The 22431-nt window shown below is 48.0% G+C and overlaps 5 protein-coding genes across 5 annotated transcripts; 4 read left to right on the forward strand and 1 right to left on the reverse strand.

Moving 5' to 3' along the window:
- Positions 1–1382: 1382 nt before the first annotated feature.
- Positions 1383–6165, forward strand: RhiXN_01370 (Retrotransposable element Tf2 protein; the record flags this gene model as incomplete). Its single annotated transcript, XM_043321189.1, has 3 exons — positions 1383–2731; positions 2815–3264; positions 3306–6165. The coding sequence occupies 3 exons, from the start codon at positions 1383–1385 to the stop codon at positions 6163–6165; spliced, it is 4659 nt and encodes a 1552-aa protein (XP_043187012.1).
- A 1267-nt stretch (positions 6166–7432) lies between these two features.
- Positions 7433–7805, reverse strand: RhiXN_01371 (uncharacterized protein; the record flags this gene model as incomplete). Its single annotated transcript, XM_043321190.1, has 2 exons — positions 7433–7446; positions 7502–7805. 2 exons carry the CDS (start codon positions 7803–7805, stop codon positions 7433–7435), a joined length of 318 nt encoding a protein of 105 aa, XP_043187013.1.
- A 7560-nt stretch (positions 7806–15365) lies between these two features.
- On the forward strand, positions 15366–16556 carry RhiXN_01372 (Transposon Tf2-7 polyprotein; the record flags this gene model as incomplete). Its single annotated transcript, XM_043321191.1, has 1 exon — positions 15366–16556. The coding sequence occupies one exon, from the start codon at positions 15366–15368 to the stop codon at positions 16554–16556; it is 1191 nt and encodes a 396-aa protein (XP_043187014.1).
- A 257-nt stretch (positions 16557–16813) lies between these two features.
- Positions 16814–18442, forward strand: RhiXN_01373 (Retrotransposable element Tf2 protein; the record flags this gene model as incomplete). The annotated part of the gene is made up of 1 exon (XM_043321192.1): positions 16814–18442. The coding sequence occupies one exon, from the start codon at positions 16814–16816 to the stop codon at positions 18440–18442; it is 1629 nt and encodes a 542-aa protein (XP_043187015.1).
- Positions 18443–19369: 927 nt separating this feature from the next.
- RhiXN_01374 (Retrotransposable element Tf2 protein) lies at positions 19370–22251 on the forward strand (the record flags this gene model as incomplete). The annotated part of the gene is made up of 2 exons (XM_043321193.1): positions 19370–20668; positions 20719–22251. The coding sequence occupies 2 exons, from the start codon at positions 19370–19372 to the stop codon at positions 22249–22251; spliced, it is 2832 nt and encodes a 943-aa protein (XP_043187016.1).
- Positions 22252–22431: the final 180 nt, after the last annotated feature.

The raw sequence follows: 22431 nt of genomic DNA on the forward strand, positions 1-22431 counted from the left end.
CTCAATCACAACAATCCTCACAGTATTGTTGCACTATACTCAATGTTGAACTCAACAACTGTGACAGTCAAGGGGCACAGGGTTGCAGTAAGTACACTAATAGGTTACCCTGTGTCTGTTGGGACTGGCCTATGGTCTTAGTGCGCCAAATAACCTCCTATGCTATTTACAGTGAGTCAATCACTAAAGTAAATGCGCAGATAAGCTGTTAAAGGCTTGTGTGTATATGTCAATATATAAGAGTGGATAAATGGATGCATTAGAAGCGTCTTCACAGGGTCCTTTTATACCCTGAGAAGGCGCACAAACAAGTTGTTGTAGACACAATTGATACCAGGGAATTTATTCCTATTTTCTCGGATTTAAACAAAGGCAAACGGAGAACATTTTCGATCACGTGACTTCGGCGCTTACATCATACACTAAGCGCCAAGCCACGTCCCCATCCGCGCTTACTTCATCACACGTAGCCACCTCCACCTGACGACATCACTATGACACGTCAGTGACACGTAGGCATGAGTAAGGCCAACTGCGGAGCAGGGTTCTTATTGGATTAGGAATTGCATATTCTGTATTTGTAATTAGTCACTCCCTGTAATATATAAGGAGGCCAACCGACCATGGTAATACCCAGGTCGATTACCTCTTGTTGCATCCCACCACTGTACGAGGGCCTTAAGCCCAGTAACCTTACTTAGCCACTCAGTCCACACTGCCTTAAGCGGCTTCCTCGTTGTAGTTACATAGCTGGTCATTGCCCTTACGGCCTTGATCACCGTAGTATAGCCGGTCGTTGTCGTAGGATAGCTTGCCGTTGCCTTACGCGATTCTTACTTAGTCTTACCCGGCCGCAAGCGCCCGCCTCCTCGACGTCCTTACAGACGTCTAGGACACTAGGTAATCAACCTTACGTTGGTTGCAAACCGTTCTGTACACCCACCACTAAGACTCGACCCCGGAGAAGAATACCTGTACTAGCACGACCAAAATCACGTGATCGGGGCCACCTTGCGGGAGATAATAATCAAAACTCCCCCACCCCCACGTAGTAGGAAATTGCTATAAGGCAGGATATTCCTATCCCCCGCATACCACACGGTTGCTGCACCCTTTGCCAGCGGAGCCAGACAGCAGATACACCCGCTTGCAGAGACTAGGTACTACATCACGCCCGTCCACAGCAGTGATTAGTTACACTTACTGTTCAACGCTAGGTCGTTTGACGCAGGCTCTTAGCGTACTACGCAATAAAGCACTCATAAGTCCTGACAAAGGCACCTACTAGTCTTCCCCATCTTCCCACCATTCTCTCCTGGACTCCCACACGCTCCTCTTCGCGGGCCTCTTCCCACGCTGGCCGCTCATACCCCCAATCTACCATGGCAACCCGTTCCCGGACGGCCTCTCGAGCCCAATCCCCTTTCGATTCGGGACACCTGGAACCCCAGCTTCCGCCAACCTCCTCTGTCAAATATGGCAAAGTCTCCCTCAAACAAGTCACCCGACTCCTCCTTGGCCTACTTGGCCAAGTTGAGTGCCTCGAGCAAGAAATCGCTGAGATCAAGGAAGCAGGGATTGAGACCCGGACAAACGTCGAAAATATCTCACAAACCATCGATGTTGTCAAGGATGGTCTCAAGTCCCTCCAGCTCCAAGGCCCCCGCACCCCAGAAGGGAACCAACCCAAGGCAGTGGAAGAAACGCCACGCCCCATACCAAAAACCAAGCCTATTGGATTGGTTGCTAGGGGACCCTTCTGGTCAGAACCAACTAGGGAAATCCCAGGCCTTGCCCAGCCTACCCCAAGAAGAGCCGCACCCCCGCGAGTCCCGTCTCCCCCTCCATCTCCGCGTCTCCAATCCCCCATCGGAGCACCTGCCCCTCCTCCACCGGCTCCAGTCGCCGCATATCCTGCCCCGGTCAAAGTAGATCACCCAGATGCCTATACAGGCAAGATCGGGAGTGAAGCCAAACAGTGGCTCACAAGGATGTTGGCCTGGACCCGGCTAAACTCGCGCATGTTTCCCACAGACCAAGAAGTCCTCTCCTTCCTGCTAATGAACATGAAGGATTCCGCGGGAGCATGGGCCCACCCTCACCTCGACCAGCTCGGGTCACACCGGGCAATCATCCAAACGGTTGAAGGGTTTAAAACGGAGTTCTTGGCAGCATTTGGCGACCCTGACGCCACAAGGGCCGCCGAGCGGAAGATTACCTCCCTTACCCAATCCGGCACATGCGCGGATTATATTACAAAGTTCAGGACCCTAGCCATGGAACTGGACTGGAACGACGCGGCCCTTAGAGGCCAGTTTGCCCGTGGCCTCCACTGGGAGGTCAGCCGCCAGATTGCAACCCGCGAACACCGGCCCCGTACACTTCTCGAGCTGCAGAACGCAGCACTCGTCATTGACAACGCTCTCCGCAAAGAGCGTGCTAGCCATCCACCAAGGGATAGTAAGCCTAGCAGACCATCCAACCCCGCAAGGGGGACGAGTACCGGCCAAGCCACGACCGGTTCAAAGAAACTCTCCAACAATCCCAACTTTGTGTCGGAAGAGGAACAAAACCGCCGCCGCGCCGCAGGCGCCTGCATCAAGTGCGGTAAAATGGGCCACAAGTTTGCGGAATGCCGCACGGGCTGGAAAGCCACCCCTATTGAGGACAAGGGGAAGGCTAAGGAAACCGCCAAGATTGGCGACAACTCCGAGTACCAATCGGGAAAAGAGTAAGGGTACCTGCTGCCGCGCGCAAGGACCCCAAGGACTCTGGTTGCTTTGAATTTTGTAATATATTGAATAGTACCAATAGAAACGCCCCACTTTTTACAATCCCAATTCAACCAGAGAAAAAAGCGGAAACATTAGAAGTCCTGATTGATTCAGGCGCCACATCCTCATTCCTCCACCCACGCACCGCCAAGACACTACGTCTTCCTCTAATAGATCTCCCTCACCCCCGTACCGTTACTATGCTTGATGGGTCGAGCCCCCAGTCAGGCAAAATCTGGAAGAAGGCCAATCTAACCTTCTCCTTTGATGGCAAGAAAATGACCAAGACCTTCCTTATCTGCAATACAGGGTCTCACGCCGCCATCTTGGGACTGAAGTGGCTAGACGCCCACAACCCAGAAATCGATTGGAACCAACGCACCCTCTCCTTCCCTCATGCCCCACCAGAACACGTGGCCATTGCCAAAGAGGAGGAAGCTGACAAGAACCCCCTTGAAGGAGTTCCCCCGAGTACCATCAATACGCCAAGGTATTCGGAGAGGAAGAATTCAATAAGCTTCCCCCCCACAGGCACTACAATATTGGCATAGAACTCACCAAAGAAGGCCCTCTCAACTCTCCCCTTTATAGTATGACAGACGCTGAGTCCGCCACACTCAAGGACTGGCTCAGGGATGAGTTGAAAGCAGGGAAGATCCGCCCAAGCAAATCTTCCATCAGTTCCCCCGTAATGTTCGTCCCCAAAAAGGATGGTTCCCGTCGCTTGGTCGTTGACTACCGTCGCCTCAACAACCAGACAAAGAAAAACGTTTACCCGCTACCCCGTCCAGATGATCTTATGGCCCAACTCCGTGGCGCCAAAATCTTCACCAAGCTGGACCTGAGATGGGGATACAACAATGTCCGAGTTAAGGAGGGCGATGAATGGAAAACTGCGTTCCGCACCAAGTATGGCTTGTACAAATCCTTAGTCATGACATTTGGCCTCACCAACGCGCCCGCCGCCTTTCAACATTTTATGAACGAGTTGTTTAAGGACCTATTAGATGTATGCGTCATCATTTACCTCAATGACATCCTGATCTACTCAAAGGATGACGCATCACACACACAACACGTTCATGAGGTCTTACGGCGTCTGATGGGAAATCAGCTGTTCTGCAAAGCGTCAAAATGTACTTTCCATGTCACCTCTGTGGAGTACCTTGGGATTATTGTATCCGATAAGGGATTTAGTCTGGATAAACTCAAAATCCAGGCAGTACAAGAATGGCCGGTGCCCACTAAAGTCAAGGAAGTCCAATCGTTCCTAGGCTTTGCCAATTTCCTCCGCCAATTTGTTGCCAACTTCAGCCACGTGGCTAGGCCACTACACAACCTAGTCAAGAAGGAAACGCCATGGAAATGGGAAACCAGGGAACAGGAAGCTTTTCAGGGACTCAAAGACGCTATCACCAACGCCCCGGTACTCTGCCACGCTGACCCCACCAAGCCTTACTTCCTAGAAACGGATGCTTCTGGCGCAGCACTAGGGTCCATATTGAGTCAACGCCAGGGAGACGGTCGCCTACATCCCCTAGGGTTCCTATCAGAATCATTCAAAGGCGCTGAACAGAACTATGATACGCACGACAAGGAACTACTTGCAATCATCCGCTCCTTTGAGTACTGGCGTATTTTCCTGGAAGGGACCCTACACCCTATCACCGTGTTCACCAATCACCGTAATCTCAAGTACTGGAAAGAGTCACGCACATTCAACCGTCGTCACGCCAGGTGGCATCTATTGTTAGCCGGGTATAATTTCCAAATTGTATACCGTCCCGGAAAACAGTCCGGCAAACCAGACGCTCTCTCACGACGCTCAGACCATGCCGACATTCCACCAGATGCCCAAACTATGCTCCCAGACCCTGTCTTTGCCAACGTTGCGCTAGTATTGCCAGAAAAAGAATTACAACAACAGATTGAGCAATCCCTGGACCAAGACGAATCATTGGAGGAAATCCTCCAATTCCTCCAGAACAAGTCAAAGGCACCACCTTCCATCAAACGAGCATTCAAGGATTACGAAATGGAAGCCGGGTTGTTATTCTACCAAGGACGTATTGTAGTACCAGATGTAGGCACCCTAAGGACGGACTTGCTACAAATATTCCACAATAGCCCCTTGGCTGGACATCCTGGTAGACAACGAACCCTGGAATTAGTCTCGCGTAATTACTACTGGCCTGGCATCCGCGCCGACACATATTGGCATGTGGACTCCTGCAAAACATGTCAACGGATCAGGAAGCCCAAATATGCGTCTATCCCACCTCAGCCATTAGAACTTCCGACTAGACCCTGGCAACACGTTTCTTACAACATGATCGTGGACTTACCAAAGGACGGAAACCACAACTCAATCCTGGTTATCATTGATAGCTTCACCAAATACGGGATATTTGTCAAATGCTCCAAGAAACTGAAAGCCCCGGAACTAGCGGAATTGTTCCTAGAACACGTGTGGAAACGGCACGGCATGCCCAAAAAAACGGTCTCGGATAGAGGAAGAGTGTTCAACAATAAGTTCCTGAAGGCGCTGTACAAACGTCTGGGAATAGATCCCCACTTTTCCTCGGCGTATCATCCCCAGAGCAACGGACAGACGGAACGAGTCAACCCCTCCATCAAACACTTTCTAAGGGCCTACTCAGGGATCAACCAACGGGACTGGACAAAGTGGCTGCCAATGGCAGAATTTGCTTACAACAACGCCGTGCACAGTAGTACTGGGAAGACCCCCTTCAAGGCCCTATACGGATGGGAACCCACATTAACGCCGTCAAATGTACCAACAGACGTTCCTGAGGCAGACAACCTTGCCCAAACAATGGAGGCACAATGGAAGGAAGTGGAATTGGCACTCCGGCAATCTAAGCAACGAATGACAGCCGGGGAAAATGGGGGCCCAATAGAATTCAAAATTGGAGAAGAGGCTTGGCTGGACGCCAAAAACGTCAACCTCAAAACCTTGAGTCCCAAACTTACGGAACAACAACTAGGACCATTCAAGGTTATTGAGAAGATCTCCGACCAAGCCTACCGCCTAGAACTTCCCCCAACCATGCGAATTCACAACGTCTTCTATGTGGGGCTCCTATCAAAGGTCAGAAGAGACAAAAAGCGCGCCTTCAAAAATCGCCCCCCGCCTGTGACCGTGGATGGGGAGGAAGAATATGAAGTAGAAGGAATCACCAATGCCAAGGAACGAGATGGAAAATGGTTCTTCCGAGTCAAATGGAAGGGTTACGGGTCTGAAGAAAACACTTGGGAGCCTCGAGAAAATCTAAAAAACGCCGAAAAAATTTTAGAAAAATACGAAAAAGAAATGAAAAAGAAGGCCCTCGGCGCTGCCAAGGCCCTTAGAGGGGGGGCAGTGTCGTAGACACAATCGATACCAGGGAATTTATTCCTATTTTCTCGGATTTAAACGAAGGCAAACGGAGAACATTTTCGATCACGTGACTTCGGCGCTTACATCATACACTAAGCGCCGAGCCACGTCCCCATCCGCGCTTACTTCATCACACGTAGCCACCTCCACCTGACGACATCACTATGACACGTCAGTGACACGTAGGCATGAGTAAGGCCGACTGCGGAGCAGGGTTCTTATTGGATTAGGAATTGCATATTCTGTATTTGTAATTAGTCACTCCCTGTAATATATAAGGAGGCCAACCGACCATGGTAATACCCAGGTCGATTACCTCTTGTTGCATCCCACCACTGTACGAGGGCCTTAAGCCCAGTAACCTTACTTAGCCACTCAGTCCACACTGCCTTAAGCGGCTTCCTCGTTGTAGTTACATAGCTGGTCATTGCCCTTACGGCCTTGATCACCGTAGTATAGCCGGTCGTTGTCGTAGGATAGCTTGCTGTCGCCTTACGCGATTCTTACTTAGTCTTACCCGGCCGCAAGCGCCCGCCTCCTCAACGTCCTTACAGACGTCTAGGACACAAGTATATACATGATTGATACCAAGAGGGGGTACAGGAGGTATATGTGGCAACTGGAACACTTGAGGGAGCCAATACTTTGGTACATAGTAAACAAACAACAGATCCTAATATTTGCCCCAAGGCAATGTTTGCCCCAAGGCATTATTTACCTGTGTGGGTCCTTAGATGTCCCAAGGCTAAGTGTTTCATCCTTGGAGTAAACAGTCCCAAAGGTAGGATACCTCTGCATTGGGTACTTACAGTAAATGGGGCATAACTCAGCCAAATGTTGTCCGTTTTGGGAGTTTGACCCAGCATTCTGGAGCGCACAAACATGCGCACCTAAGCGCAAGCGATTCGGCAGTGTGGGATGCCCGGGTGATGGAGAAAAGGCGCATTTAGTGCGTTGGCGCTTAAGGGCTGATTTAAGCGCCGGAGCACTTGTCTATGCAACAGGGGGGACCCTGAATATTTCTGTGTGTAGCCACAAGATAGAATCTTGAATAATAAATACTACAAACAAGAGAAATATTACTTGTTACTGTTTATCTACTCAGCTGAATTTATATATATTTAAATGAGTGAGAAAACAGCATATATGCAAAAGGCATTGCATATTAAGGGTATTCCTGAGCTTTGTAGGTTTTGTAAAGGTCACTATTGGATAGAGGGACCTTGAAAACCTTAGTTTGCATCTTCATCTCATTTATTTACTGTGAGATTACTAGTGTAATTAATAAAATAAGTACAGATTAAAGAAGAAATGTCATATCCATAACAGGCTGGAGGCTGCGCCAAGGAGATGACAGGTGCTGGTGGAGGTCCTTGGGGGGCTGGAGCCAGTCCCAAAGGGAAGGAGGATGAGGGATAGGGGTTAAAGAGGGAGAGGGGGTTGCGCCTAGGGGCCCCTGTGGAAATGATGGGAGCTGGGGCCCCAAGGGGGAATTGAGCCTTGCCAATAGGCTTGGCTTTGGGCGCAGCCTGGGGAGTTTCCTCAACTGCAGGGGGTTTTTGATCTTCAGGGGTGTGGGGGCCCTGGGATTGCTGGAGTTGGGTGAGCCCATCCTTGATAACATTGACCATTTGGGAGATGTTTTTGGCATTGGTGCAAACCTCTCAATTAATCTTGGTTTGTTCCAAGAGGGTCTGCTCAATACAGTTGACTTGTGCTTGTAACCCCCATAGGAGGCAGATGACTTGTTCAAGGCTGACTTTGCCAAGCTCAGGGGAGGCTGGCGGAAAGTTGGGTCCCAGCTGTCCTTGATTGACAGGGGAGCGGGCTCAAGAGGGTGGCCTGGAGCGGGTTGCCATGGTATGTGTGGGGTACAAGCGTCCAGCGTGGATGGTTGCCCAAGAGGAAGATTGAGGGGGGGTGCGGGAGGTAATGGTGGGAGATGGGGGACTAGTGGTGCCTATATCAGGACTTATGAGCGCTTTACTATGGCTATTGCTAAACCTCTGCGTCAAACAACCTAGCGTTGGACAGTAAGTGCCGCTAATTACAGCCGTGGGTGGGCGTAATGTAGGGTCTAGTCTCTGCAAGCGGGTGTATCTGCTGTCTGAGGTCACTGGTAGATGGTGCGGCAACCGTTGGTATGCGGACAATTAGAACCTGTTAGCCTTATAGCAATTTGGTACTACCTGGGGCCAACGCTAGTTTGATTATTGATAGCAAAAGGCAAGCCCAATCAGGTGATTTCCCTTGTGCTAGTACTAGGGGCCTTCTTGTTGTTGAGCTAAGTAGTGGTTGTGCTAGTGGCATGGTTTGCAACCAACTTAAGGTCAATTACCTAGTGTCCTAGACGTCTGTAAGGACGTCAAGGGTGCAGGCACTTGTGGCCGTGTGACTAATACAATATACCACTTAAGGCGGCAAGGTTCTACCCTACAACATACTAACTACTAACTATGGTGACAAGACGCTGTAAGGCGTTGATGAGCTACCTAAGTACAGTGGTAAGAATGCTTAAGGCGTGGGGCTAAGTATTTACTGGGCTATAAGGCCCTTGTACAGTGTTGTGATGCAATAAGAGGTAATTGACCTGGGTGTTACCATGGTTGGTTGGCCTCCTTATATATTACAGAGATGAACTAATTACAAATGCATAATGTGCAAAACCATATCCAATAAGAACCCTGCTCCATAGTTGGCCTTACTCATGCATACGTGTCACTGACATGTCATGATGACATCATAGGTGGAGGTGGCTACGTGTGATGAGTAAGTGCAGATGGGGATGTGGCTTGGCGCTGAGCGTATGATATAAGCGCCAAAGTCATGTGATTGACAATGTAGTCCAATTGTCTTTGTTTAAATTCAAGAAATTGGGAATAAATTCCCTGGTATCAATTGTGTCTACAACAATATATATCCACTGTCAAAGATATATATAGTATACATGATGCACAGTGATATATTAATAATATAAGTTGCTGGGGGACGTTGCACTCCCCCTGCCCCCCTAGCCGCAGGCCAATGTTAATGCCCATGGGCAAGGTCTGAATAATATGTTATTATAGAAGAGATTATGTCATCCCCCCCACCTCAAATCTGTGGTAGTTTAGTATAGTATTTGATAAAGGACTGGAGGGGGGGAGGTCATGTGACCCTGGTGGACTGTCAGTCTCTAAGTCATGAGCGCTTAGAGTAATGACAGTTCTGACTGCATATATGTGAGTATATGCGGCCTTCTAAAGACTGTGGAATATCCTATTAGTAGGTGGCTTGGTCAGGAGACATGCCAGCAAAGGCATGGGTCATGACATTGCCCCCCTTTTAAGCACAAGTCTAGGGGACCTAGATCTGTGCAAAATAAGAGGAAAGCTACCTCTAACAGGATACTAGCACTGAATGGACAGAAAAAAATTTCCCATTTTTGACAGTAATTGGCCAACAGTCATTGGCCAACTACACATGGTTCATCTTGATAGTCCATCCTCCATAGCCTTTAGTTGAAAGTAGTGACATGGTTGTAACTCTCCTCTTGACCTTGGAGTAGTTACCGCCCTGTAACCCTACTTTCTTCTCTCTACTCTATCCCCCTTTTAGTGCAAGTTTTAGGGGACCTGAAATTGCACTTATTGAAAATGACTTGACCAATTTTCAATGAAATGCTGTTTGTTCAATATTTGCAGTCATTTATCACTGCCTTCTTCCCTCCCAGGGTCCAAGTAAGGCTAGCTGGAATTGAACCAGACTTATAGAGCTAGACCAAGAGCCTTACTAACCCTGAAGTAGATTAAAGATCATGAAGTAGGAGAGGTAAAGCTAGCTGGGGTTGAACCAGCCTTTTAGCAGACCACACACTCTACCATCCCCACCATGATCTAAGGAAGTACTAATATTGGCAGCCATTTATCACTGCCTTCTTCCCTCCCAGGATCCAAGTAAGGCTAGCTGGAATTGAACCAGACTTATAGAGCTAGACCAAGAGCCTTGCTGATCCTGAAGCAGATAAAAGACCATGAAGTAGGAGAGGTAAAGCTAGCTGGGGATGATCCAGCCTTTTAGCAGACCACACACTCTACCATTCCTACCATGGTCCAAGGAAGTACTGATCAAACTGATGGAAAGGGTGCTTAACCATATGTCTGTGTGCTAGAGGTGAAGATCAATCCTCTCAAGTAGTCTTGAAGCAAGAATTGACTGATAGGTAAGAAAGACTTCTTCCTTATAATGGAAAAGCTGTTGATCATTGAGTATAAGTAGATATGTCAATAGGTAAGGTTAGCTGGAATTGAACCAAGCTCTCCCCTCTCCAAGAACCTTATTATTCCTATGACCTAGATAGAGGGGGGACCCTAAACCCCTCAGAAAGAGTAAGAAGTAGTACTCAATGTTGTAAGACTCAGTCCCTTCTGAGTAAGTAGTATGATCTTGACCTATGCTGACTTGGGAAAGGTATGATTACTAGTTAGATATATGGTTGATTAAGCAAGGATAAGGGAATGGAAGCTGGACCAAAAGCATTCCATTGCCTGAAGGAGACCTTAATGTTCTGACATCATGATAGAGAGAGTTCATGATATCAAATGTTTACTCATGTTTACACACAATGGTTATGTGATCACCAATAAATGGTCACAAGTTCACACATTAAGGGAGCATGCCTCCCTGGACCTATCTAAGTTTTTGGGTTCAAAGACAGGGGAGAAAAACAAGCTGGTTTTTAAGCAGCTGTCCCCACCCCTTTATATACCTGGGCTTCACTTGGGTCTATATACATATTTCAAATTGCAGCACAGCCTCAAGAAGCAGTATGAGTCAAAGAAGCATCAGGGTCTTCTTTGATTAGCCAATCAGAAAGCAGTAAAAGAACCGGTGAGAAGAAGTTCCAGTGGAGGAGATACTATATTTGGAAGAAGTTGGAAGAAAAGAAGCTCCAGAACCTTCTAGAAGGATGAGTCATCCACATGGTGTGCACAGCCACACTCCAATATGACTCATCCAAATTTCCTTTTATGGTAATCCTATTCCCCAATCCAGCCCAGGATAGCCGGTCACCTGCACAGCCACAATCACATGACAGTGGCATTACCATGACAAATGGGACATGATTTGAAATAGCATATATGGTCATGTGATGTGGCTGTGTCAAATCAAATTCATGACTAATTCATCCTTGTCAGCATTGATTACATAATCATCAATTACATAATCAGTGATGACTAAGCATGCTTGGATTTGTCATGGTTGATTTGTAATCTTCCCAAAAGGGAAGGTGGACTTCCTTATTTGGTAACTCCTCAGTCAATACCTTCTTGACCTAGGTATTTCCTGTTTTGGAAGGAGAGTTACCATTTAAGGTAATCCAAGTACCAAGGGGTTGACCTTCATTCTTCATATGTATGATGCATCATTGATGTAGGGGCATTAGTCATCCCCACATCCCCTATAGGCAATACATATACACATATATGTATATATATACTGGGTATAGGTAAGCAGCTTGTTTTCAATATCATAACCCATATCTGGAAAGGTTATTACCATATATATCCACTGTCAAAGATATATATAGTATATGTGATGCACAGTGATATATGAATAATATATATTGCTGGGGGATGTTGCACTCCCCCTGCCCCCCTAGCTGCGGACCAATGTTAAGGGAGTCCGTGGGCAAGGTCTGAATAATATATTATTATTGTTATGGATATGACATTTCTTCTTTAATCTGTACTTATTTTATTAATTACACTAGTAATCTCACAGTAAATAAATGAGATAAAGATGCAAACTAAGGTTTTCAAGGTCCCTCTATCCAATAGTGTTGTAGACACAATCAATACCAGGGAATTTATTCCCATTTTCTCGAATTTAAACAAAGGCAAACGGACGACTTTTTTGATCACGTGACTACGGCGCTTATATCATACGCTAAGCGCCAAGCCACGTCCCCATCTGCGCTTACCTCAGCATACGTAGCCACCTCCACCTGATGACATCACTATGACACGTCAGTGACACGTATGCATGAGTAAGGCTGACTGCAGATTGGGGTTCTTATTGGTTATAGTATTGCATATATTGTATTTGTAATTAGTTCACCCTTGTAATATATAAGGAGGCCAACCAACCATGGTAACACCCAGGTTGATTACCTCTTGTTGCATTCCACTCAGTGTACAAGGGCCCTACAGCCCAGTAACTACTTAGTTCTGCTACTTAGATAGTCCACACCGCCTTAAGCGGCTTTGTTGTTGTACTTAGATAGCTTGTCACCGCCTTAAGCGGTCTTGTTGTCGTAGGATAGCTGCTTGTTGTCGTAAATAGGTTTGTTGTTGCCTTAAGCAACTTTCTCATTGTACACCGCGGCCACAAGCGCCATCCCCCTTGACGCCCTAACGGACGTCTAGGACAAATAGTGACCTTTACAAAACCTACAAAGCTCAGGAATACCCTTAATATGCAATGCCTTTTGCATATATGCTGTTTTCTCACTCATTTAAATATATAAATTCAGCGGAGTAGATAAACAGTAACAAGTAATATTTCTCTTGTTTGTAGTATTTATTATTCAAGATTCTATCTTGTGGCTACACACAGAAATATTCAGGGTCCCCCCTGTTGCATAGACAAGTGCTCCGGCGCTTAAATCAGCCCTTAAGCGCCAACGCACTAAATGCGCCTTTTCTCCATCACCCGGGCATCCCACACTGCCGAATCGCTTGCGCTTAGGTGCGCATGTTTGTGCGCTCCAGAATGCTGGGTCAAACTCCCAAAACGGACAACATTTGGCTGAGTTATGCCCCATTTACTGTAAGTACCCAATGCAGAGGTATCCTACCTTTGGGACTGTTTACTCCAAGGATGAAACACTTAGCCTTGGGACATCTAAGGACCCACACAGGTAAATAATGCCTTGGGGCAAACATTGCCTTGGGGCAAATATTAGGATCTGTTGTTTGTTTATGTTACAAACTCCTTATTTTTACCATTAGAATTGGACAAATTTTCTATTATTTTTACTATTTTTTACGGACTCAATATCTTTTGTTTTTCAATCACGTGATCTTGGCGCTTATATGCCGAGATGCCACGCCAAGATGCCGTGCCAAGGGCGCCTAGGAGAAATCCACACTTCTGCGCAGCACGCAGCATGCTTCTCATTTGTCCTCTGTACTTCCTTCTCTCACGCGCACAGACCATGTAGATAGTGCGCTTTGTCTATATATACAGCAGGGAAATTGCTTGGAATCACCAAGTTGATTTTACCTTGTCTCATATTCATTGAGGAGGATTAGTCAGCCAGCTAAGTAGCAGGCCCCCAGTAGTACTCAGACGCTTACCACCCCTTAACCCACCACACCTCCAGGCCTAAGGCCCCCTTGCATTAGTTAGTAGTAGTAATCCGCCCTAAGCGGAAGTAGTTCAGCCTTGTTAGTTAGATTACATACGTATTGCTTGTAGTAGTATGGCCTTAAGCGCCCAACTCCACCAGCGTGTGCCCACCTTACAGTGGTGCACAACAGTTTACCATGTACCAAAGTATTGGCTCCCTCAAGTGTTTCAGTTGCCACATATACCTCCTGTACCCCCTCTTGGTATCAATCATGTATATACTTGTTTGTGCGCCTTCTCAGGGTATAAAAGGACCCTGTGAAGACGCTTCTAATGTATCCATTTATCCACTCTTATATATTGACATATACACACAAGCCTTTAACAGCTTATCTGCGCATTTACTTTAGTGATTGACTCACTGTAAATAGCATAGGAGGTTATTTGGCGCACTAAGACCATAGGCCAGTCCCAACAGACACAGGGTAACCTATTAGTGTACTTACTGCAACCCTGTGCCCCTTGACTGTCACAGTTGTTGAGTTCAACATTGAGTATAGTGCAACAATACTGTGAGGATTGTTGTGATTGAGTGATAGTGTTTCAATCCACCATACCCCTCATATTGTAGATAGCTTTATCTACAATATCTCTTAAATCCTAGATATATTTTAGGTAAACCCCATAAGTCTTAAGTCTTACTTAAGCATATATAAGTCCTATTCTTATTAGGCAAATCCTATAAATCCTGTACATTAGTCAGGTAACCCTCTTACTTAATGTTACAAACCCTAAGATATACCGTTGGATTCGCCTCTTTTTTCTAATATTTTTACTATTTTTTACGGACTCAATATCTGTTGTTTTTCAGTCACGTGACCTTGGCGCTTATTATGCCGAGATGCCGCGCCAAGATGCCGTGCCAAGGGCGCTTAGGAGAAATCCACGCTTCTGCGCAGCCTGAAGCACACTTCTCATTTGTTATATGTACTTCTTTTCACACGCGCACAGACCATGTAAATAGTGCGCCTCCGTCTATATATACAGTAGGGAAATCGCTTGGAACCACCAAGTCAATTTTACCTTGTCTCATATCCATTGAGGAGGTTGCCCAGCCAGCTAAGTAGCCGGCCCCCATTAGTCATCAGTAGTCACACCCCTTACTTAACCTACCACACCTCCCAGGCCTAAGGCCCCTTTGCAGTAGCTTAGATAAGTAGACCGCCTTAAGCGGTATTAGGATAGCCTAGTATAGTAGTAGATTACCTTGTTGCTTGTAGTAGTACGGCCTTAAGCGCCCGCTCCACCAGCGTGTGCCCACCTTACAGTGGTGCACGACATTGTAAAATCAACTTCCTGTAGGCTTGATCAACAAGGAGAAGGCTCCCTGTACTAGCACGAGGGAAATCACGTGATTGGGGCCACCTTGCGGGATATAATAATCAAAAATCCCCCACCCCCACGTAGTACCAAATTGCTACAAGGCAGACAAGTCCTAATCCCCCGCATACCACGTGTTTCGCCGGAACACAGTAGTTAGTGACCTTAGTCAGCTGAAACACCCGCTTGTAGAAAACCTGCTCATATCATGATCGCCAGATCTGTTGATTTGTTGTAGGGACTATCCAACGCTAGGTGCTTGACGCAAAGGTTTAGCGCCCACACACTACACAAAAACCGCCCATAAGTCCTGATATAGGCACCATCTCCCCCACGCCGTTTTCAATATTCCATCCACACGCTCTGGCGTCCCTCACCCCTACTCCTGTCCTTCCAGCCGCTCCAGCCGCCGCTCAGTTCCATCCCATTCCCAACCACCCACTTGCAGCCCATCTCCCTCTTTGCAAGACCTGCCAAGAATGGAACCGGAGCCGACCATTAGCGCTCTCCTCAAGGCTGTCACAGCCCTCACAGCCACAGTCGGGTCCCTACAGGACCAAATCCGTAACCAAGGCCAACAGCTCATTGAGCTCAAGGCCATATGCAAGGAGACCGCCGACTTACTTGGCGACAAGGACCAAGGAGGACCCCAAGTCCAAGCCAAGCCTGGCCCATCGACTGGGCCTGTTACCCCTCCAACCCACACAGGGGGGGAAACCCACACTCCAGGCACGGTTAGGCCTGGGCTTAAGGCCCCTTTCAGGCCATCAAGAGGAACAGGGTTTGATTCAGAGGAAGAAGAGGAGCCCAGACGCCCCAAAAAGGAGCCTTGCGGCACGCCTAGGAGCCTCAGCTCCCTCACCCCATTTGACACAGGATCCAGCGTGAAGCGCCCCAAGATGGACCTCCCAGATCCTTACAAGGGAGAAGTCAGGGGTCAAAAAGCCACTCAATGGCTGGATAGGATGATGCTCTGGGTAGCCCTCCATTGTGATCAATTTGACAAGGAGGAACAGATGGTTGTGTGGATCCTATACCACATGACTGACAAAGCTGCCAACTGGGCACTTCCCATCATTGGGACAATCATCAAGGGCGAGGGAAATCCTCCCACCACCATATCAGCCTTGACGGCCAAATTCAAGGAAGCCTTTGCGGATCCCAATGCCAAGAGGGCAGCCGCCAGGAAGATCGCCGCGCTAACTCAGACCACAACCACGGCCAAGTATGTCACCAAATTCCGCAATCTCATGGCGGAACTTGATTGGAACAAGGAAGCGTATATCGCCCAATTCACGCGCGGCCTTCACTGGAAGGTCAAGGAACTGCTGTCTACCAAGGATAGCATCCCGGACAACCTCGAAGCCATCTTTGCCGCGGCAATTAAGATTGACAATATCCGCTGCGAAAATGAGGAAAACCGTCCCAAGAAGCTCCCCGCCAAGTCCCCGGCCACCGTGGCCACTACTTCCACTACCACCACACAACGGGTCCGCCTATCGGAAGACCCCAATTACGTTACCCCGGAGGAAAGGGACCGCCGCCGCGCGTCTGGCCTTTGTGTCAAGTGCGGCCAAAAAGGGCATGGAATTAAACAATGCCCCAATGGCTGGAAAGCCACAATCAAGGAGGTTGCCAAGGTTGCGGAGGACGAGTTGGGAAAAGAGTAGGGCCAAGGAAAGCTGCCAAAACCTTGAGCCCAAAAATAGATGTATCTGATGTATCTTGTATCAAATTTGTATCTGTGGCTTCTTTAGACTCCAATAAAAAACCACTCCTCTATATCGATTTACACCTGAACAAATACTTGGCAGAACCCCTGAAAACCCTTATAGACTCCGGAGCAACCTCCAACTTTATTTCCCCAAGCATAGTGGAAAAATTAAAAATCCCAAAAACCCTACTTGAAAATCCACAAGTAGTGAGAATGTTAGATGGTACTATTTCACAGACTGGTCGCATTTGGCACCAGGTTCACCTTGCGGTCTCGGCCAATGGCCATACCCACTCCATTCCCTTCCTTGTTTGCCCCATTGGCAACACCCCGGCTATACTAGGCATGACATGGCTCACTACAGAATCCCCACTCATTGATTGGCATCAAGGGACAGTCACATTCCCCAATCAGGCTCACATTGCATCTGAAGAGGAAGCAGACTCTAACCCCTTGTCAGACCTCCCAAAGCAATACCACAAGTTTGCTAAAGTCTTTGGTGAAGAAGAATTCAAGGTGCTTCCCCCACATCGGGAATATGATATAGCCATTGATCTCCTGCCCAATGCTAAGCTTTCCCCCGGACCTATTTACGGAATGACCAATGCAGAATCCAAAGCGCTGAAGCAACACATCGACAAGGAGCTGGCAACAGGCAAGATCCGCCCTAGTACCTCCTTGGCAGGCGCCCCGGTCATGTTTGTAAAAAAGGCAGATGGATCCCTCAGGCTGGTTGTGGATTACCAAAAGCTCAATGACGTAACCCATAAAAATGTTTACCCCCTACCAAGACAAGACGATCTCATGGCCAAACTCAGGAACGCTAAACTATTCACCAAGCTAGACTTACGTTGGGGTTATAATAACGTCCGGATCAAGGAAGGTGATGAATGGAAGACCGCCTTCCGCACCAAATATGGGTTATTTGAGTACTTGGTCATGCCCTTTGGTCTTACAAACGCCCCGGCAGCATTTCAGCACTTCATGAATGACTTGTTTAGGGACCTCATTGACGTCACCGTGGTCATTTACTTAGATGATATACTGATCTTCTCCGAAGACCCCAAGGAACACCCAGCCCATGTGAGGGAAGTCCTGTCAAGGTTAATGAGAAATCAACTGTTCTGCAAATTATCGAAGTGCCACTTCCACGTCACCACGGTTGATTACCTGGGTATTGTCATATCTCCTGCAGGCTTCTCAATGGATCAAAAGAAGATTGAGGCCGTCACAACCTGGCCCCAGCCCAAAACAGTCAAGCAGGTCCAAGCCTTCCTAGGGTTTGTTAACTACCTTAGGCGCTTCATCCCCAACTTCAGTTCGGTAGCACGCCCTCTTCACAATCTTACAAAGAAGGAGACCCCTTGGTCATGGGAAACCTCAGAGGAAGCCGCGTTCAGAGAATTAAAAGCATTGGTCACGCAATCCCCAGTCCTAATCCATTCCAACCCAGCGCTACCTTATTACCTGGAAACAGATGCATCAGGGGTAGCAATGGGGGCGATACTCAGCCAACGAGGACCAGACAACCGATTACACCCCATCGCTTACATGTCCAAGTCATTCTCAGGAGCGGAAGCTAATTACGACACCCACGATAAAGAGCTCCTGGCTATCATTAAAGCACTAGAGGAATGGAGAATATTCTTGGAAGCAACGGACAAGCCAGTACAAGTCTTCACGGATCATAGGAATCTGGAGTATTGGATGCAGGCACGGACATTCAACCGCAGGCATGCCCAATGGCGTGTATTCTTGAGCGATTTCAACTTTGAAATCCACTATCGCCCAGGAAAGCAATCAGGGAAACCGGACGCGTTGTCCAGAAGATCAGTGTTATAACCTCCTTGAATATACCATTAGAATCGCACGATTTTTCTATTATTTTTAGTATTTTTTACGAACTTCATATCTTTTGTTTTTCAATCACGTGACCTCGGCGCTTATTATGCCGAGATGCCGCACCGAGATGCCGTGCCAAGGGCGCTTAGGAGAAATCCACGCTTCTGCGCAGCCCGCAGCATGCTTCCCATTTGTCTTCTATACTTCTTTCTCTCACGCGCACAGACCATGTAGATAGTGTGCTTTTGTCTATATATACAGCAGGGAAATTGCTTGGAGATACCAAGTCAATTTTACCTTGTCTCATATTCATTGAGGAGGATTAGTCAGCCAGCTAAGTAGCTGGCCCCCAGTAGTTCTCAGACGCTCACCACCCCTTTAACTCATCACACCTCCAGGCCTAAGGCCCCATTGCACTTAGTAGTATTAGTAGTCCGCCGTAAGCGGAAGTAGTATAGCCTTATTAAGTAGATTACATACAACTTGCTTGTAGTAGTACGGCCTTAAGCGCCCAACCCCACTAGCGTGTGCCCACCTTATAGTGGTGCACAACATTGTAAAATTGACTTGTTGTAGGCTTGATCAACAAGGAGAAGACTCCCTGTACTAGCACGAGGGAAATCACGTGATTGGGGCTACTTTGCGGGATATAATAATCAAAAATCCCCCACCCCCACGTAGTACCAAATTGCTACAAGGCAGACGAGTTCTGATCCCCCGTGTACCACGTGTTTCGCCGGAACACAGTAGTTAGCAACCTTAGTCAGCTGAAACACCCGCTTGTAGGAAACCCGCTCATATCACAATCGCCAGATCTGTTGATTTGTTGAAGGGACTATTCAACGCTAGGTGCTTGACGCAAAGGTTTAGCGCCCACACACTACACAAAAACCGCTCATAAGTCCTGTATCAGGCACCCATCCCCCCATGCCGTTTCCAATTATTCCATCCACACGCTCTGGCGTCTCCCACCCATACTCCCGTCCTACTAGCCGCTCCTCTCAACGTTCCATTCCAACCAATTCCCAACCGGCCTCTTGCAGCGCATCACCCACTTTGCAAGACTTGCCAAGGATGGAACCAGAACCGTCCCCTTTGGCTCTCCTTGAGGCTATCACAGCCCTCACAGCCACTGTTGGGTCCCTACAGGACCAAATCCGAGCCCAGAGCCAACAAATTATTGAGCTCAGGGCCATATGCAAGGAGACCGCAGACCTCCTTGGGGATAAAGACCAAGGAGCAGCCCAAGCCAAGCCTGGCCCATTGACTGGGCCTGTCACTCCTCCCACCCACTCGGGAGGAGAAGCCCACACTCCAGGCACGGTTAGGCCTGGGCTCAAGGCCCCCTTCCGGCCCTCAAGAGGAACCGGGTTCGACTCAGAGGAAGAGGAAGAACCAAGGCAGCCCAAAAAGGAGCCTCAAGGAACGCCTAGAAGGCACCTTGGGTCCCTTACCCCCTTTGATGCCGGGTCCAGCGTAAAGAGACCCAAGATGGACCTCCCTGAACCATATAAGGGAGACACTAGGGGCCGCAAGGCCACCCAATGGCTAGATAGAATGATGCTCTGGGTAGCCCTCCACCGGGACCAATTTGACAAGGAGGAGCAGATGGTTGTGTGGATCCTTTACCACATGACCGATAAAGCCGCAGACTGGGCGCTCCCCATTATTGGGGCAATCATCAAGGGCAAAGGGAACCCTCCTACCACCATCCAGGCCCTAACGGGCAAATTCAAGGAGGCGTTTGCTGACCCAGATGCCAAAAGGGCTGCTGCCAGGAAAATTGCGGCACTCTCCCAAACCACCACCACCTCCGAGTATGTCACGGAGTTCCGCAATCTCATGGCGGAATTAGACTGGAACAAGGAGGCCTACATTGCGCAGTTCACGCAAGGCCTCCACTGGAAAGTCAAGGAACTGCTATCAACCAAGGATAGTGTCCCCGATGAACTCGAGGCAATCTTTGCGGCCTCAATAAAAATTGACAACATCCGCCGCAAAAACGAGGAGAACCGCCCCAAGAAGGCGCCCGCCAAGTCCCCGGCCACCGTGGCCACTTCCACTACCACCACTAGGGTCCGCCTATCCGAGGATCCCAACTATGTCACCCCGGAAGAAAGGGACCGCCGCTGCGCATCAGGGCTATGCGTCAAATGCGGTCAGAAGGGCCACGGAATCAAGCAGTGCCCAAATGGCTGGAAAGCCACGATTAAAGAGGTAGCCAAGGTGGCTGAGGATGAATCGGGAAAAGAATGAGGTCGAGGACTGCTGCCAAGCCCCCGACTCCAAAATTGGACAATCTAGATAGTTTTGAATTTGTATCTCTCGCTCTAGACTCGAATAAAAAACCTCTCTTATTTATCAATCTATATGTCCAAAATTCCCCGGCAGAACCCCTCAAGACACTCATAGACTCCGGAGCCACATCGAATTTTATCTCCCCATCAATTGTGGAAAAATTAAAAATCCCAAAAACCCAACTCGAAAATCCACAAGTTGTGAGAATGCTAGATGGTACAATCTCTCAGACTGGTTGCATTTGGCACCAAGTTCATCTCACGGTTTTGGCCAATGGCCATACACATTCCATCCCTTTCCTAGTCTGCCCCATTGGGACCACACCCGCCATACTTGGCATGACATGGCTCACTCAGGAGTCACCCCTCATAGACTGGAATCTAGGCACCGTCACCTTCCCAGACCAAGTCCAGATAGCCTCGGAAGAAGAAGCAGATCCTGACCCACTTGCAGATCTACCTACGGAATACCATGAATTTGCCAAAGTGTTTGGAGAAGAGGAATTTAAGGTCCTTCCCCCGCACAGGGAATATGATATTGCCATTGGCCTAATTCCCAACGCCAAACTCTCTCCTGGACCCATCTACGGCATGACTGATGCAGAATCCAAGGCGCTGAAAGTACATATTGATGAGGAATTAGCAACGGGCACAATCCGCCCCAGCACTTCCTCAGCAGGGGCCCCTGTCATGTTTGTTAAAAAGGCAGATGGTTCTTTGAGACTTGTGGTGGACTATCGGAAGCTAAATGACGTAACTCATAAAAACGTTTATCCCTTACCGCGGCAAGATGATCTCATGGCCAAACTTAGGCATGCAAAGTTGTTCACTAAACTGGATCTCCGCTGGGGCTACAATAACGTCCAAATCAAGGAAGGTGACAAATGGAAAACGGCTTTCCGCACCAAATATGGGTTATTTGAATATCTGGTCATGCCTTTTGGTCTCACAAACGCTCCCGCCGCATTTCAACACTTTATGAATGACCTGTTCAGGGACCTGATCGACGTAACAGTAGTAATTTACTTAGACAACATTCTCATCTTCTCAGAAAAGCCGGAAGAACACCCGCTCCATGTCAGAGAAGTTCTGTCTAGACTAATGAAGAACCAGTTGTTCTGCAAACTGTCAAAATGTCATTTCCACGTCACTACAGTGGATTACTTGGGCATTGTCATATCTCCAGCCGGCTTCTCCATGGACCAGAAAAAGATCAAGGCCGTCACTACATGGCCCACTCCCAAGACAGTCAAACAGGTCCAGGCATTCCTAGGATTTGTCAACTACCTCCGCCGATTCATTCCCAACTTTAGCTCCGTGGCACGCCCCCTGCATAATCTCACCAGAAAGGAAACCCCATGGTCATGGGGTAACCTGGAGGAAGTAGCGTTCCAGGAACTGAAGTCCCTTGTTACCCAATCGCCCGTCCTCATCCATTCCAACCCAGATCTGCCCTACTACCTAGAGACAGACGCATCAGGAGTAGCTATGGGAGCCATACTGAGTCAATGAGGGGAGGATAACTGTCATGACCTTAATTGGCATGACATAATTTTCTACTATTTTCTACCTTTTTTCTGAGTTAGTTTCCTTTTTTGGTATATATTTATGACTCATCAAGATCACGTGACATATTTGATATATGATGTGAAATTGTAAATGACTCACTGTTTTGTAATGTTGTTTTTGATG

Source organism: Rhizoctonia solani, chromosome 16 (genome assembly GCF_016906535.1).
Source record: "Rhizoctonia solani chromosome 16, complete sequence".
NCBI lineage: Eukaryota > Fungi > Basidiomycota > Agaricomycetes > Cantharellales > Ceratobasidiaceae > Rhizoctonia > Rhizoctonia solani.